At 37.4% G+C, this 14,842-nt stretch overlaps 1 protein-coding gene across 3 annotated transcripts in view; it reads left to right on the forward strand.

Annotated features, from left to right (window-relative positions):
• Positions 1-111: 111 nt before the first annotated feature.
• Positions 112-14,842, forward strand: part of LOC120429815 (sodium/potassium-transporting ATPase subunit alpha) — an 84,303-nt gene continuing 69,572 nt past the window's right edge. For 2 of the 3 annotated variants that reach the window (XM_039594872.2, XM_039594873.2), the window contains exon 1: positions 112-560. In XM_039594872.2, coding sequence (XP_039450806.1) covers positions 537-560 — 24 coding nt within the window. In that variant the 5' untranslated portion in view covers positions 112-536. The remainder of the gene's footprint in view (positions 561-14,842) is intronic. The other variant, XM_039594871.2, reaches the window with a different exon arrangement.

Here is a 14,842-nt window from a genome sequence, read left to right on the forward strand (position 1 = left end):
GTCTCACTGGTGTGCGTGTGACGTGCGCTGCTGCGAGTGGTGTGTCGGTCGGGTGTTTGAATCCGTTTTTTCTCCGGTAAAAATCAACTTTTTCCGTGCCGTGGTCATTTCCGGGGGTGCGTCGGAGCGATCCGGGTTTGGGAAGTTTTCCGGGGAAAGTGAAGTGACCGGTCAGACATTTATGAATAACATACAAACTGTTTGGTAATAGGTTTCGCGAATCACCCCTCGGCCTGGCAGTGCACCCGCGAGCTGTCAAAAGGGCTTTGGTTGTAGTTGTGCGGTGGAGATTGGCACTTTGTTGAGTTACCCCTCGGCGCGGTGCTTAGGACAGCTCTCGGTGGTTGGGCACGGAGTTGATTCGGTGGTTTTATTGGTGGAATCCACCGCAGTGGAAAAATAATAATAAATAAATTAAGCAGATTGGAACGCTGAGCGAGGGTTGAGTGAGTGAACTTCTAGAACATCGGTAATCCAGACTTGACCAGTGCAGAGGAGGAGTGTAAGTGTTTGTGTTTTTGTGTCGTTTGTGTGCTATGGCCAGATCGATCGACGACGAGGTAAGTTTTTGAAATCCCTTTTTCAAGCTTCTATAAATCTCCAACTCCTAAAAGTCCCAAAACTCATCGAGATCGGAAATTTCCATTGGTTTGACCAGCAATAGTTCCATAGAATGCAACTCAGATGACCAATGTAAAGGAATTTCCCCCTGCCTAAACTTCTTATCAACTTTGAATGACTCATTTAGAACACAAACTCATCGAGAAAAGCTTAGTCCGCACTCGGAGAGAAAGGTCGACAAGTGGTTGGGCCCAGAACTCCACGGTGACAAATTAAATTCCCATCAACAATAAACAAAAACCGTTTCATAATCGCCAAACAGCTAACGCCCCATTCAGCGATTTGGTGTCAGAGTGGTGTGGATATAAATATACACACCTCTAGAGCTGCTGCCAGATGTGCCACTGTGTGTGTCACTGTAGTGTGCATACACAGTCAGGTTAGGCTAGGGTAGGGACAGTTTGTTTGAGACTAAAGTGGTATTGTATGAAGGGGGTTAGACAAGCATACAGGTTGTTGAGGAATAATGCTAATTGGAGAATTTTGTGGAGAAGACATTTTCCTATAAGAATTTGTATAATGTTTGGTGATATAATTGTTCCAAAGGCTACAGTTAAACAACGCTGGCTAGACAACTGTAAGTTTATTAGATTCGCAAACTCTTTTGTACGGGATTGTCGTTCAACGCGAAAATGATACAATATGACAGAATTTGCTCATTTACGAGGTGAAAAGTATAAAGTTCAATGAAAGACGCTGCTACCCTAAAGTAACTTAGCAGGGCGGTTAGTGTTAGTCTACGATACTACAGTTTACTTAGTGTTAACTACGGCAATGTTGCACGTTTACTTCCACAGAATTTCTTTTTTATCCTCGTCATCGATTTATCGATCACTCTGCGTTTTGCTTTTTCAACGCTCAAGAGTGCATTTTCGTGTTTCGATGCAAAACAACTTCATCTTCACAACCTAAACAACGGAACATCGTTGTGGTGTGGTGCTTGTGCAACCCAGAACTGTCACTGTCTAATTAATTTTAATTACCCCATTTCGTGTCGATTAGCCCGATGATGGCGGCAGAGTGCACGCTATTAGTGTGTGCCGCACTTTATGTGGCTTAAATTAGCTTGGTTGTTTACATTTGCGATGAATGGATTTTTTTTTTATAAATTTAGTAACAACTGTTTTTTTCATATAGGGTTCTCCAGGCCCGCTGACAAACACTATGATTTAACTCGAAAATGAATAAATCCTCGACTGAGTGTCTTCACAGTCCTGGTGGTTTTGTGATGTAAATAAAGATCTGTCACAGACCCTGTGAAATATGTTGGCTTGACATCGGGCCGTCAGGCAAAAAACAGCTATAAATTGCAAGATTAAAAATCTTTTGAGAGAACGAGGGAGCTGTATTTTGATGCAAACAAACCAAGTTATTTGAAAATGTTGATATATCTTCGACTGAAAGGACTTTTAAATTCTGTAAAGAAATGCATTTAATTGGGTACTAAAGCCCTATGTCAATTTTTATGTACAACGGTAAAAACACGATTAAAAACCATTTCTAATGACTTTTTTTTATTTTAATGTAAAAAAATATTGACAAGACAACATTTTTTCGATTGATAAACTATACTCCCCTTGGAACGAGCTGTCAAGTAGGACCTTTTCTGTCAAGAAGGACCATGAAGCTAATTTTTTTAAATTCATTTAAAAATCCATTTTAAATCCTTTGTGGTCGTTCAAAAGTTCATTGTACTCAGAAAAATAAGCTTTATCGCTGTAAACAATAATATCAGCAATCTAAGCTTCATTTTAGGACCCAATTAATAAGACATTTTAAACCTAGTTATTTTATAGGTAATTTTTGCTAACAAATCAAGGCAAGCTTATATGCAAATCAGCCATTTTTCTGAACACTTCGCTTTACTGCGGCTGTTCCTTCCAATCTTCCACCAGAGGTTATTTTACGCCGATGCTTACTAATGTTCAAACCACTTCCCAAGAACCCATGCATATGAAGTTGGTATACACATAAATGTGCTACTTTTCAGTGGGCAATTTTGTATGTATTCATTGACCATAAGGATTTAGGTAATACTCAATTATCTCCGAACAAAAAGTTTTTCAAAATCCATAAAAAAGTTACGTCCATCCCAAAACATTTTCCACATTTTTTATTGCGAAATTAGTTGTAAAGAGAGCGACGGAGCGCCAAGGGGAAACAATCTTCGAATAATAATTTAAATGTGCAGAACGCGCACACAATCAACCAAAAAAAAAACCTTAGCCTCAAAAGTAGGTCCACTGTATGCGTGAACGGAGCGTTTACCGGTGGTAAATATTGGACACCAAGTGTTTTCGGAGTGTAAAAAGGTGCGGAATCTTTCGCGAGAGATATTTTTGCTGCTTGGTGACGTTTGTCAATCGTCATTCGAGTGAAGATCGTATTGGCACTTTCTCTATATCCATTACCAAGAAATGTCACCTTATTTAGTAAAAAATATAACATATATCGGGTGAGTTTTCAAAAAGCCGTAAGAGCCATCGTGACCTCTGACACTTAGATAATATTATGTTTATAAATTGATTGGTCTTCGGGTAGAAAAAAAAAACAAAATCTATCCACTTAAACGACCCACAGGTCTTTTGTGGTCTCTTTTGCAAGTTTCTGCCAGAACGTAAGCGTCCGAAGGCTTGAAGCCTCAAAAATACCTTTAAAAATCGAAAAGGTATACCTAAAAGTAGCTTAAACTTGAAAACGGTACATTTAATCAAAAAAATGTAAAGTACTTTTCGATTGCAAATTCGATTTTGCCTTAAAAATATTTTTTAGTAATTTGTTTGCCCAGATTTTCGGTATTTGTCCATAAACACGATTTTTTCTAACATTCATATCTCCCAAACAAAATTTTACACCATCACGCACTATGGCTCAGAAAATGTATTTTTAATCGCCTAAAACATTTAAAAAATCAACAATTAATAAATACGTATTTTGGGAATTTAACTTTTAGTTTAGGATTTTTTCACGTGTACATATTTTTTCTGAACAGTCCTAATCCTAATCAACAACTTTGCCGAAGATTCTAAATCGATCAGAAAATCCCTTCTCAAGATACATAATTTCATACATTTAGATACCCACTTTGTGACCAGCCCTGAAAAATGTATGGTGCCATGTACGGAAATTACTTATTTTGACATAGGAAACGCATGGACAAAGTTTCATAAAAAAAAAAGCGAAGTCTTAGAGAACGGCTCAGGTGTCGAACTAAAAGATATATAAAACTACAAATAATATAATCTTTCTTAAACATATATTTTTAAACGTCATTCAACGTGACAGCTCTTTGTTTATACCACTACACACAAATGAGAAATTAATAAACATGGAAATCCCAAAACCATTTTTCCAAAGAATTTGTCGAAGTATTTACAGTTTACCCTGCATATTAATCACAATTTTCTCAGAGAGAAATGTCATGCAAATTAAGCAGGTCGCTCTCTTCGCGGCAAAAAATGGGGAATCTTGCTACATCCCAACTGGTTTATTGTTCCAAAAATATATTATAAATTATTTTTTCTGATGTGTCATCAACGACGGCACCAGTTGCCTGGCACGGCAAATTATCACACACACACAAGTGTTTTACGATTATTGTCACAGCCATTACAACCTCGCGAATGTGTGCTGTCATAAAATTAATCCTTCTACAAGTACTCGAAAACCGAAGATTCTACGACTCAAAACTTCAGCGGAGAAGACTTGTCTCGAGTCAAGGGCGCAAGAAGAAGTCACAGCTAGAGCCGCCGACCAGCCGAGCTAGAGGGCAAGCAAAGACATCTTCAAGCAACAGCAACAAAAAAAAAAACGAGTTCCAGCAGAACCGGTTGACCGCTTGGCAACACTGCGCGAGAAGGCAAATGAGACACAGTAGAAGACTGAACAAAAAACAACCGGTGTCATGGTCCCTCCGAAGGTAAAGGATTTGCTCGGGGAGGGGAGATTTTCGAGACGATGATTGGCTCTGAATTTTTGATTTGATTTTGCTTAAGAATACACCGACACAAAATTGCAACTTGTGGTGAAATCCAACGTGAAACACTTGAATTCTAAGTATACATTTTTTACAGTGTGCTAAGATGTCAAAGGCTTTCTCCATTCGCCGCTAGGGCGCGTCATGTTTCAAACTGAGTCGCCACCCTTGTCCTACGTTTTTTTGACGGTCATCACATTCTTCAATCCGAAACATCGACAGCCTTATCTTGTCGAAACTGAATCTAGGTCAACAAGCAACCGGCAACAAGTGGGGACTACCCAACACCGGCTTCTACCAAGTCGCTAGCATCGTGACTCCCCGCTTATCATGCGTCTAAATTGAGAATAATTTGCGCGTGATGATTGCGTCGATCAATCAACCTACTGAAACCTCACTAGCGCCATCTTTGAGCTACTAGTCGCACGCTTACGCCACTCGTCCAAAGATGGCGCCATCGTTCGGGCATTTTCAACGATGCGGAAGAACCTTCCGCTCGGTTCCGGATCGCAAATTTAACCAGCCGGCGATCGATTTCACTTGACCTCACGTCGATCACCGGCTCACCGTTTGTTTACGTTGGCATCATCGGCCAAGTATGATAGAAAGGAAAAGCTTGCTGTACAACAACCACAACTCGACGCTGTTCGCCGCAGAGAAGCCGCAGCCAAAACAAAACAACGAGCCGGCGGCACCGACTTCTCGACGGCCCCCAGACGCGGGATCTGGATTTTTCCGGATTTTCTGGCCTTTCCTTTGCGCGGCAATTACGTGCGGCGAGCGTAGCGCATTCTTCAGGCCACCACCACACAGCTGATTGTCGGAGTCGACTGTTTTGGTTCGATTTTGGGGCAAGGCCACGACGGAGGTCAATGACGAGCTTTATGTTTTTTTTTTTTGGCAAATTTGGACGATTGGAATCGGTTTGTACGCAGCGATTACCATGGCGTTATCTTTTTGGTAATGTCCGCGATAAGGTTATGACAAGATCTGCCTTATCACTGAACGATAGTTACGGAGAAACCTTGGAAACCCTCTAATGAACTGTGACAAATACGCTGTAATAATTACCTAGTATTCGAACGTGACAACCACAGTATCAAGACATATTAGAATCACAGACAAAATGAATCAACATAACAAAAATGGAGGAATTTGTATGACCCAATGTCACCCTTGATGACGGTACGTTAGGATATTTACACTTATTTTTACAATTATTACTATAAATTGTTACCAATAATTTGACTTGTTCTATAACACAGATTTTTGGCGCCATCTATCTCAAGGTAATCTTGGATATATGCTTTGTTTGCAGAACTGTCATATCTATTCTGAACCTTAAACTGTCTAACCTTTCATTCTGTGGCGCTACCTTGTGGCCTCTAGCAGTAGCTTCAAGCGCACGTCCAAGGCAAACTCTATAGAGAATTTGCAGCAAAGCTAAAAGACGCGTGTCGCCACCTATGAACAAATAGCGTAAACCTATGATTTTTAGAAAAAAATGTGTTTTTTCCTTCCTAATCAACATTTTTATAAAACTTATGCCGGATTCGGATGAGAAAAATTATTTCCAACAATTTGGTGTATAACTTTCCAATATTTGTTTGATTTTTCTATGAGAAAACTGTAGATTTAGAAAAAGATAGTAATTTGGACTATTTGGCAAGAAAGTCTGTCAAAAATCAATACAAATTGTTGAATATACGTTAACACATCTGTTATCAACTATATAACTGTTTATTTCATTGATATATACGGGGAAACTCATTTTTTCGTGTTCCAAAACATGTTTTTTAAAGAAAAAGGTCACAAATTTTTGCGCGCCTAAAAGTTGATGTTCATTATTTCAAAGCAAAAAATTTTTCTCGTCTTTTGCAACCAGTTTCATGAAGATTGATGCAGGGAATCATGAGAAATAAGCGATTTTGTTCTTTAATCGACAGAAAGGCATACGACTTTAGGCAAGTAACCTCATTTTGGCGCCACCTACATTTGAAACGCAGTCCCGCTGCAAAACCTCAATCGATAAACGATGTATTTACTATAAAATTTCCCCCTTCTTGATCCGAGTAAGGTAATTCCTCAGATCGTGCGCGGCGATGGTGACAGAGAGCGCCTTGGTGCAGCACGTTTTACGAGGGCTCGTAAAGTTTGCCCTCGCCGCACGAGGGGACCTCAACCAAGGTGATCACGGGGAAAACCGCATATCTCTTATTGGAGGGTAACGTTTCGAAAGGGTTCATATAGTTCTAACTTAAAACTATTCAGCTGTTGGCCGTGATCTCTCCGATGGTCGCGTTCGCGAAAGATGACTTATTTATGCATTTATCCGGTTGAACCGGTTCTGCTGGTGCACAAACGCACACACTGATCTCTGCGGTCGATGTAGATGGGGTTTATGTGAAAAAGGTTGTTTTTAATTTGTGCTAACACAAACACATTGAATCTCCATCTGTGGTTTTTCGCACTACCAAGTCGACCACGTGACCCATTAGCACTGGCTTATGACTCAAAGAAGGTTGTAAACTTAATGTGCTCTGAAGTAAAGTGACTTTGTTGCATAGTAATTTGTCGAAATCAGATGATTCTCTCCTGGACTGCAGTTTTACATGTTTGCATTAAAATTGTTGGTTTCAGCTATTGCTCACCAGATTGCGCTAGCTAGTTAACCTATCTGTCATACGAAGGTTTCTGTCTTTGCTATCAAACTTTTCGCTATCACTCACTAGATGGCGCTAGGTCACAAGTCAACTAAAATCACAGTTTTCGGGCATTTTGCGCAAAACTCGACTTTCCCTCAAGCTGCAGAGACATATTTTTGGCAAGATCTTGCCGCGATCTTCGGTTACGGCCTCGTCGCAAATGTCGACGCGGACAGCACATCATTAATTTTGGATAAAAGTACACCCTAGTAGGTAGTAGTTGGGACGATGAGGGGAATCCTAAAAATACCCGCGCCATAACAACAACGCCCCGTAGCTTTTGCCAAATAAAAACGATGACGTAAAGTGGTCTCGTGATTTGGTAGACTACGTTGTTCGGTCACGTCTTTGTTGACGCCCCTGGGCTCTCGGCAGGTTTTTTTTATTATCGTTATTTCTCTTTTCAATAAATATGCAGATGAATACATTTTTTTGTGGGCTCCTTAGACTTTTGTTATTGTGGAAGATTTTTATTAAAACTTTATGGGGAGAGCGAAACTCCCCCGAAAACACGTTTTCAAATAATATGTGAGCGCAGCTCAGAACTTTTGTGACGTAAACAAAAATTTGCCACGATGGTTGGAAGATTGAAAGTTTACTCAACTTGTTGACAACTTTCATGAGCGACATCGGCGTCTGGGAGATCTTGTTTTGCTGCTCGGGAAAGATTGCTGCGTTGTGTTTGAATTCAAATATCTTTAATTATAAAGTTTTGAAAAAATATCCTTGTACATACAACTGACTGATTTTACGATGTTTGTATTGTTTAAATTGCTATCTTCAACTTCAATTGCCCTTTTCCTTGCTCGACAAGGTAAAGCTGTAAATGCAGTTCAGATGTAAACCCCTCAATAGATGTCAATAGCCGCCACCCTTATCGACCTTATTTACACCACAAATAGCTGTTTTAATAGCAGAAAATCAAAAGCCACTTCAAGCCCACCATATCAAAGCCGGACCCAAAAGTCACCTGTGCGCAAAGCTCTGTTATCAGTATCGATTGCCCTGACCCGGTTGGTGTTTGATACCTTGTTGAGGATAAGCTGAATATTCCGGGTCTGAATGTAAAATAGTCCAAATTACTATCTGCTTCTAAATTTAAATTTTTCTCATGGAATTATCAAAGAAATTTTACACCTAAATGTTGGAAATTATTTTCTTATCCGAATTCGGCATAAGTTTTGTAAAAATGTTGTTTTTGAAGGCTAAAATAGTAGTTTATGCAACAAGTTGCAAAAAGAGGATTTTTTCAGCACGAGTCGTACATTTATCCAACGAGGTTCACCGAGTTGGATAAATACGAAGAGTGCTGAAAAAATCAAGTTTTGCAACGAGTTCCATACAACATTTTTTGCAATTCCAAAAAACACCCATTGAGTGAAATATTAAGTAAAATTTTCATGTATTTTGTCAATAAATCGTTTAAATCAAAAAAGTGTTGAAAAGTGTTACTTTTCGAAACAAGTGCTGAAAAGTTCAACTTTTCAGCACCCATTTCAGTGCTGAAAAGTAGAACTTTTCAGCATTTATCTTGAAATGTGTTGCTATTCGATTCTGTTATTTTTGGTACAGAAAAGTAGGCTATTTCGTCGTTCAAGAATGACAGGAAAAGTAAGTAGTTTCACGACGGAATTGCAAAAAACATTTTTTCAAAAAATCATCGGTTAACGCTCCTTGTTCATAGGTGGCGACACAATCTAGAACCTCAAACTCAATAACATCAAATTTTTACTCATATCATGAAAGAGAGAAGAGGGGCTCTTTTTCATTTGACTTTTTTCCTCTCTCAGTGAGTGCTCAGTAGGGTGACATAAAAAATGAAAAAGTAAATATCTGTGCCAATTTTGAGCAAAGCTGATAATAGTTCATAAAAGCTATTTTTTTGAAATTTCGGCTTCAAATTAGCTTAGTTGTTGTGGAACGTTTCCAAGTGGCATTCTCATCTGAAATTTACTGCAAAACAATTTTAGTTGATTTTGAAAAAATATTACTGATGCGATGAGGACGTTTTTTTTTAATCAGTTTTTTGCAAACTTCTCTAACTCATATTTTCAAACCGATTTTGCTCCATCTCCAATATTTTAGTCAAAATATTCTCCAGATTTTTGTTATACATTGGCCCTTAATAGGGTCCTATAGACCTAGGAATTTTGTATGTACATGGCAAAAACACGTTTTAAAAAAATGTCTGATCAGTTTTTTTTTTAATTTTAATGTAAAAAACGAAAAAAAAATATTGTGTAAGACGAATTCAACGATGGATCAACTATAGTACCTTGGGAACAAGCTGTCAAAAGAGAATGTCCGTCATAAAAGAAAACATATTGAACTTTTTAGTGTTCCTAGATAGCGCTATTGTGCTTAGAAAAAAATAGTTTAGCTTAGTTTAGCTTATTTTACTGAGTACAATTAGCCTTTGTACGACCACAAAGGATTTAACTTGGTTTTTTAAATTAATTTTGAAAAATTTACTTCGTGGCCCTTCTTGACAGAAAGCATTCTACTTGACAGCTCGTTCCAAGGGGATCATAGTTGATTCATCGTAAAATGTTGTCTTGTTAAGTCAAAAATGAAAAAAAGTGATCGAAAATGGTTTTTATTTGTGTTTTTTACCGTTGTACATAAAAAATAACATAGGGCTTTAGAACTTTATTGTTCTTTGTTTACAAATATTGACAGCAGGATGGCTAGGTTAACAATGTTAAATTTGGCAAAATCTGGCATATGAAAATCTAACAATTTAGATTGAGGAAGGAGTGGGAAAATATGAATTAAATCGAGAGTTTATAGATTAATGTTTTAATTCTGTTAATAGATTAATTGATTTTGTTTGTCTCAAAAATGATTAGTTTACGATTTTATTCAAATGAATATTTACAATTTTTTAATAAACTCGGTAATTTTATCAAAAAAAAAAAAATCCAAATAGGCAGAAAATTTAAAAATCTTGCACTCTTGGAAAATCTGGCCTAGCCAGATTTATCTGGCAACCCTGACTGACAGTCAAAATTTTAGCGAAAGCAATGTTTCTAGCTATACATTGTTTTACCAACATCTTTACAGAATCGGCAGCAAGATGACGGCGATTTTTCCTGTAATCGACAAATCATGAATGTGAGATCCACGAAGGAATTTATTCATGAGTATGGTGCATTTCTAGAGTCTTGTTTTTAATGGTCCTGTGAGCTGTGCTGTGTTTCATATGTTTATAGGACCTTTTAAAAAAAAACTCTGGATTTGCACTCTAAACGTGAACATATTCCTTCGTGGGTCTCACATTGTTTTCATTGTACAACGGCATTCACAAGTTCACGATTTTGGGATTTTTTTTTTTCGTGTAACGTGTCAATACAACTAGTGACCGAAGGACTAACTGAGAGGAAAAAATGTTTTCGAAGATGACCAACAAGTCACCAAAAATCATGTTTGCTCTTCATCGTCACAACGTGGACCACACCCCATCAACGCGTGACAGAGGCGTTCGCGTTCCGGAACGCATAATGTAACAAGTCATTTTACGAGGGAGCCGTTCATCCCATTGGTCCAGGCTCTTATTAGTCAAGTGGGGGGGACACATACCTAGAAGATTTATGACGCTCGACTTAAATTTGTCTGTGCGTCCTAGGATCCGAAGAAATGGTTGAGGGGTATGGCGATTTAAATTTTAATTTCTTTGAAGTTTTTTTTTAATCTTGTGAAATTTCATTTTTTATTTTTTTTTTGTTTCTTTAATTCTGTAGATTTTTTTTTATAAAAAAAAATCGACCCCTCGATTCACCACGCACCGACCGACACGCTGATCAACCCGAATCGCGAGCTTAGTGAATAATTTGACGATCAAGACGTCTGTCTCTCTCTCGAAGAAAGAGAGCGTCTAGTGCGGATGCATCAATTTAGAGCATCATCATTGTCATCAGCATGAAAGTTGAGGAGTAGAAATTACTAGATAGTAGGTTGTTATATTCGCGCTTGAGACATTCCCTTTCCTTCCACTAGAACGGGAACGAATCACGAAAGTTGTGTCGATCACGAGTTTTTTTTTTTCGTTCTCTGAACAATCACAATCAATTGAGGAGGTTCTGCGTTTGAAATTTCGACCACTTGACGAAACGTCACAAGTGAAGAAACGAAAGAATTGAGATAAGTGGAAATTGTGTTGACAGCGCGAGAATCAAACCTCGATCAATCACGGCCGAGGGACAGCTGCGAATCGGCAGCGCGTGTTAAACAATGTTTTTCGCTGCCTGATTGAGAGGATGACAATCTTGGAATTAGGAGGGGAACAAACGGGAATTTCCAAAAAAAAAACAGATTTTATTGATGAAGGGTCGAAATAGCTACACATGCATTTGCAAGAAACGAGATTATTTAAAATTGCATATGATTATTTTGATAAAAATGGCCATACATCAACTGTCAAAAAATCAATTTATCATGAATTAGACTGTAACATCCACAGGACTGAAAAATGTTTATGCAACAGCAGGTTCCCTTACATTTGATCTATATTTTCCTCCTTTTATGTGACCTCCACAATCATGCAAATTAGAGCTCTGACATAGTAATCGTTAGCCGTGGGAAACACAATTTCCATACAAGTTTGTGTTATGCTGATTTTTCCTTCCAGTTTTTTTTTTCAAACCCTCAACTTTCATCCTCGCATCATCATTGAAACAACCAGCCTCTTGACTTTTTGATTCAACCTCGTCGCGCTGAAGTATAGCAACAGAGTGCTGCCAGGCGCGCAGCACATCACATGATGTGATAACTCAATCGATAAAATTCTGTTTGCACCACCACGGTCTCGTGGCCCTGTAGTCGTCGTCCTGGTTGGCAAACTGCATTTTGTCGTTTTTTTTTTTTTTTTTTACGAGGACCCTCAGTTGAGCATTGAATTCTTTTATTTATTATTGTTATTATTTTCGAAATAAGCAATGTTTAAAAAAAAATACATTTTGCTTAAAATAATGATAAATATTATTCAAAATAACTTCAGAAAAAAACAGTTTTATTTCCAATTACTTTGCAGACTTGATAATCCGAAGTCCTCGGAAAAAAATAACTTCAGCTAAGAGTAACACGATATTTTTGCGATCCTATGTTGAGTCGTTGAGCTCAAAGTTGATTAATATGAGGTCGCATAATTCGATTTTTTTATGTTTAAAAGCGAGAAAATTACAAAAGATTTTTTTGTCTTTGAAGTTCTCAAATTCCTAAGAAACCCTTAGAAACTTAGATAATCGTGTCTTCGGATAATCGAGTCTGGACTTTATCTAAGAAATTATATTAGAAATAATTATTTTCTCAAAAATACAAAATTATTCCCATTCAAATTAAATATTTCATAAGTGCAAAACAGCAAACAATTAACATTCCAGTTCAGGCAATCATTCGTAAATCACAAAATACTGAAGAAGTTTGTTTATTTATGCAACTGTAAAAAAAAATAATTGAATTTTATTTTCAAAAGTATTATTTAAAACTATTTTCCCACAGTTTTACATCTTTTTATTACCCGGATCAACCCGAAAATCAAAGTTTGTGACACATTCGATTAAAATGGTAAATGGCTGAATTGAATCAATCTAAACAGTTGAAAAATATTTCAAAATATCACATAAATCGTTGACTAATTTTTTAACCAAAGCTTTTTAAATGCCAGAATTTATCCTGTATGGGTAATTCTCTACCAACACGAAATTTTTAAAATGAAAAATTTTGTTCTAAATGAAAAAATTACCCTTCTGGGTCAATGTAGATTAGAAAAGTACATTAAATTTCCCTTAAAATGACATGTTTCAAAATATTTTACAGTCAAGTAACGGAAAATGGCAGAGTTTTCAAAACTTTTTAAAAGGGTTTTTTTCGATGAAAATACGGAATTCTGAGTGCGCCATCAAATCGGGCGTCTAATTTTACATAAAGGTCCCTTTGACACCAAATTTCTATCTCATCACCGTTTCAGGCTGCAAATTATTGAAAAACACCTCTTTATTCGCATGCTCAAAAATGAAAGGGGTCGTACCGCCCCTCCGTCACGAGATATCAAAAAACGGATCTCGGATTCGTGATCAGGGACAAAAGTTACCCCTTAGGACAAACTTTCACGCAAATCGAAGAGGGGTCGGGGCAACTGCTGTGTGAGTTGGCGGAAAATTACCCGTATTCAAATATTTTTAAGGCTCTGGAAGGCATCATTCCAGATCGGCTATTTGGCGGCCATATTTGTTTTAGAAAAACATTCAAATCTTGATTCAGAATGTATCAATCAAAAAATGGTTTTCTTTGTGTTGTTTGTAGAAGCATTTTACATATCGTGATTATTTCTTCATTTCATTTTACTATTTCTGAACCCTGAATTCAGAACCATCATTGACAGTAATTGCCCCAAAATTGAAGGACAAAATCATTTTTTTATTACTTTTTCAATCAATTTAGCGTAATTATTTCTCTTTAGATTCAGGTGAAATAACCCACTGAGAACCAGGACTTCACTCTTAGAAACTTCATTTGCTTCCGAATTTGGCGAGATCGTTAAAAATGATGATTTTTATTATCAACAAGCCTTACCCGACAAACTTCGTTCTGCCTTTTTTCGTTTGTTGACGTTTTTTGATTTTTTGCTTATTCAGCCTCCTGTGATCAAAATATGATTTTACGTAACTTTCTCCATACAATTTGCCGATGCTCCGGAATCGGTTCCAGAGTGGCCAAAGTGTGAAATAGTTATCGTAAGAACCTTCCTTGGGCTTATACGAACCCAACGCAACAAAAAGCACCTCGATCCGACGCTCCGTATTGAACTGATTCGCGTTCGAACAAAACCGTCGATTTTTTTATATATAAAGATAGATATTATTATGATTTGGCTTAACTTTGAGGTCAGATTCAAATTAACTTTCCCTTTCCCCTTGTATTTTTTGACATTTTCAAAATAAAATATCTCAAGTTTAAACCCATATCCCTCTGAGATTTTTCCAGCGTTCTGTGAGCTCCTAGATCTCCTCTTTCGAATGCAAATGTTGCTTAAGATTGGCTTCATTTTTTAATCTTAAGATTTTTTTACCATTAGGACTGAAAACGACAATATTTGATTTACGATGATTTGAAAGTGCTTTAATTTTAATTATCTCTAAAAACTTAACCATGAAATACTTGGTCAAAAACTTATACTTTTAATAAATTTGGTCTTAGAAAACGTTGATTGAGAGATAAAAATTGTTATTGTCGAAAAAGTTGGCATGCCCAAAAACTTTCTACAAGGATTTTTTTTTTAATATTCCTGAAACGATAGATTTTCTAAAACACCCTTTTTCGAAAAGTTCAATTTACCTAAACAATTTTTTTTTTTTGCGATCTGATACACTACTGGGCACACGGCGTGGCTGAAGCAAAATGCTTTAAATTGAGTTAGCCAAAAAAAAAAAAAAAAAAAACGAAACTATTGGCACTACGCCCCCCGGGGCATGGCCTTCCTCTAACGTGGGATTTCTGCTCCAGCGCCTCTGACGAGACAGGAGAAACCGGGACCGACGTTTTA

Source organism: Culex pipiens, chromosome 1, assembly GCF_016801865.2.
Source record: "Culex pipiens pallens isolate TS chromosome 1, TS_CPP_V2, whole genome shotgun sequence".
Classification (NCBI taxonomy): domain Eukaryota; kingdom Metazoa; phylum Arthropoda; class Insecta; order Diptera; family Culicidae; genus Culex; species Culex pipiens.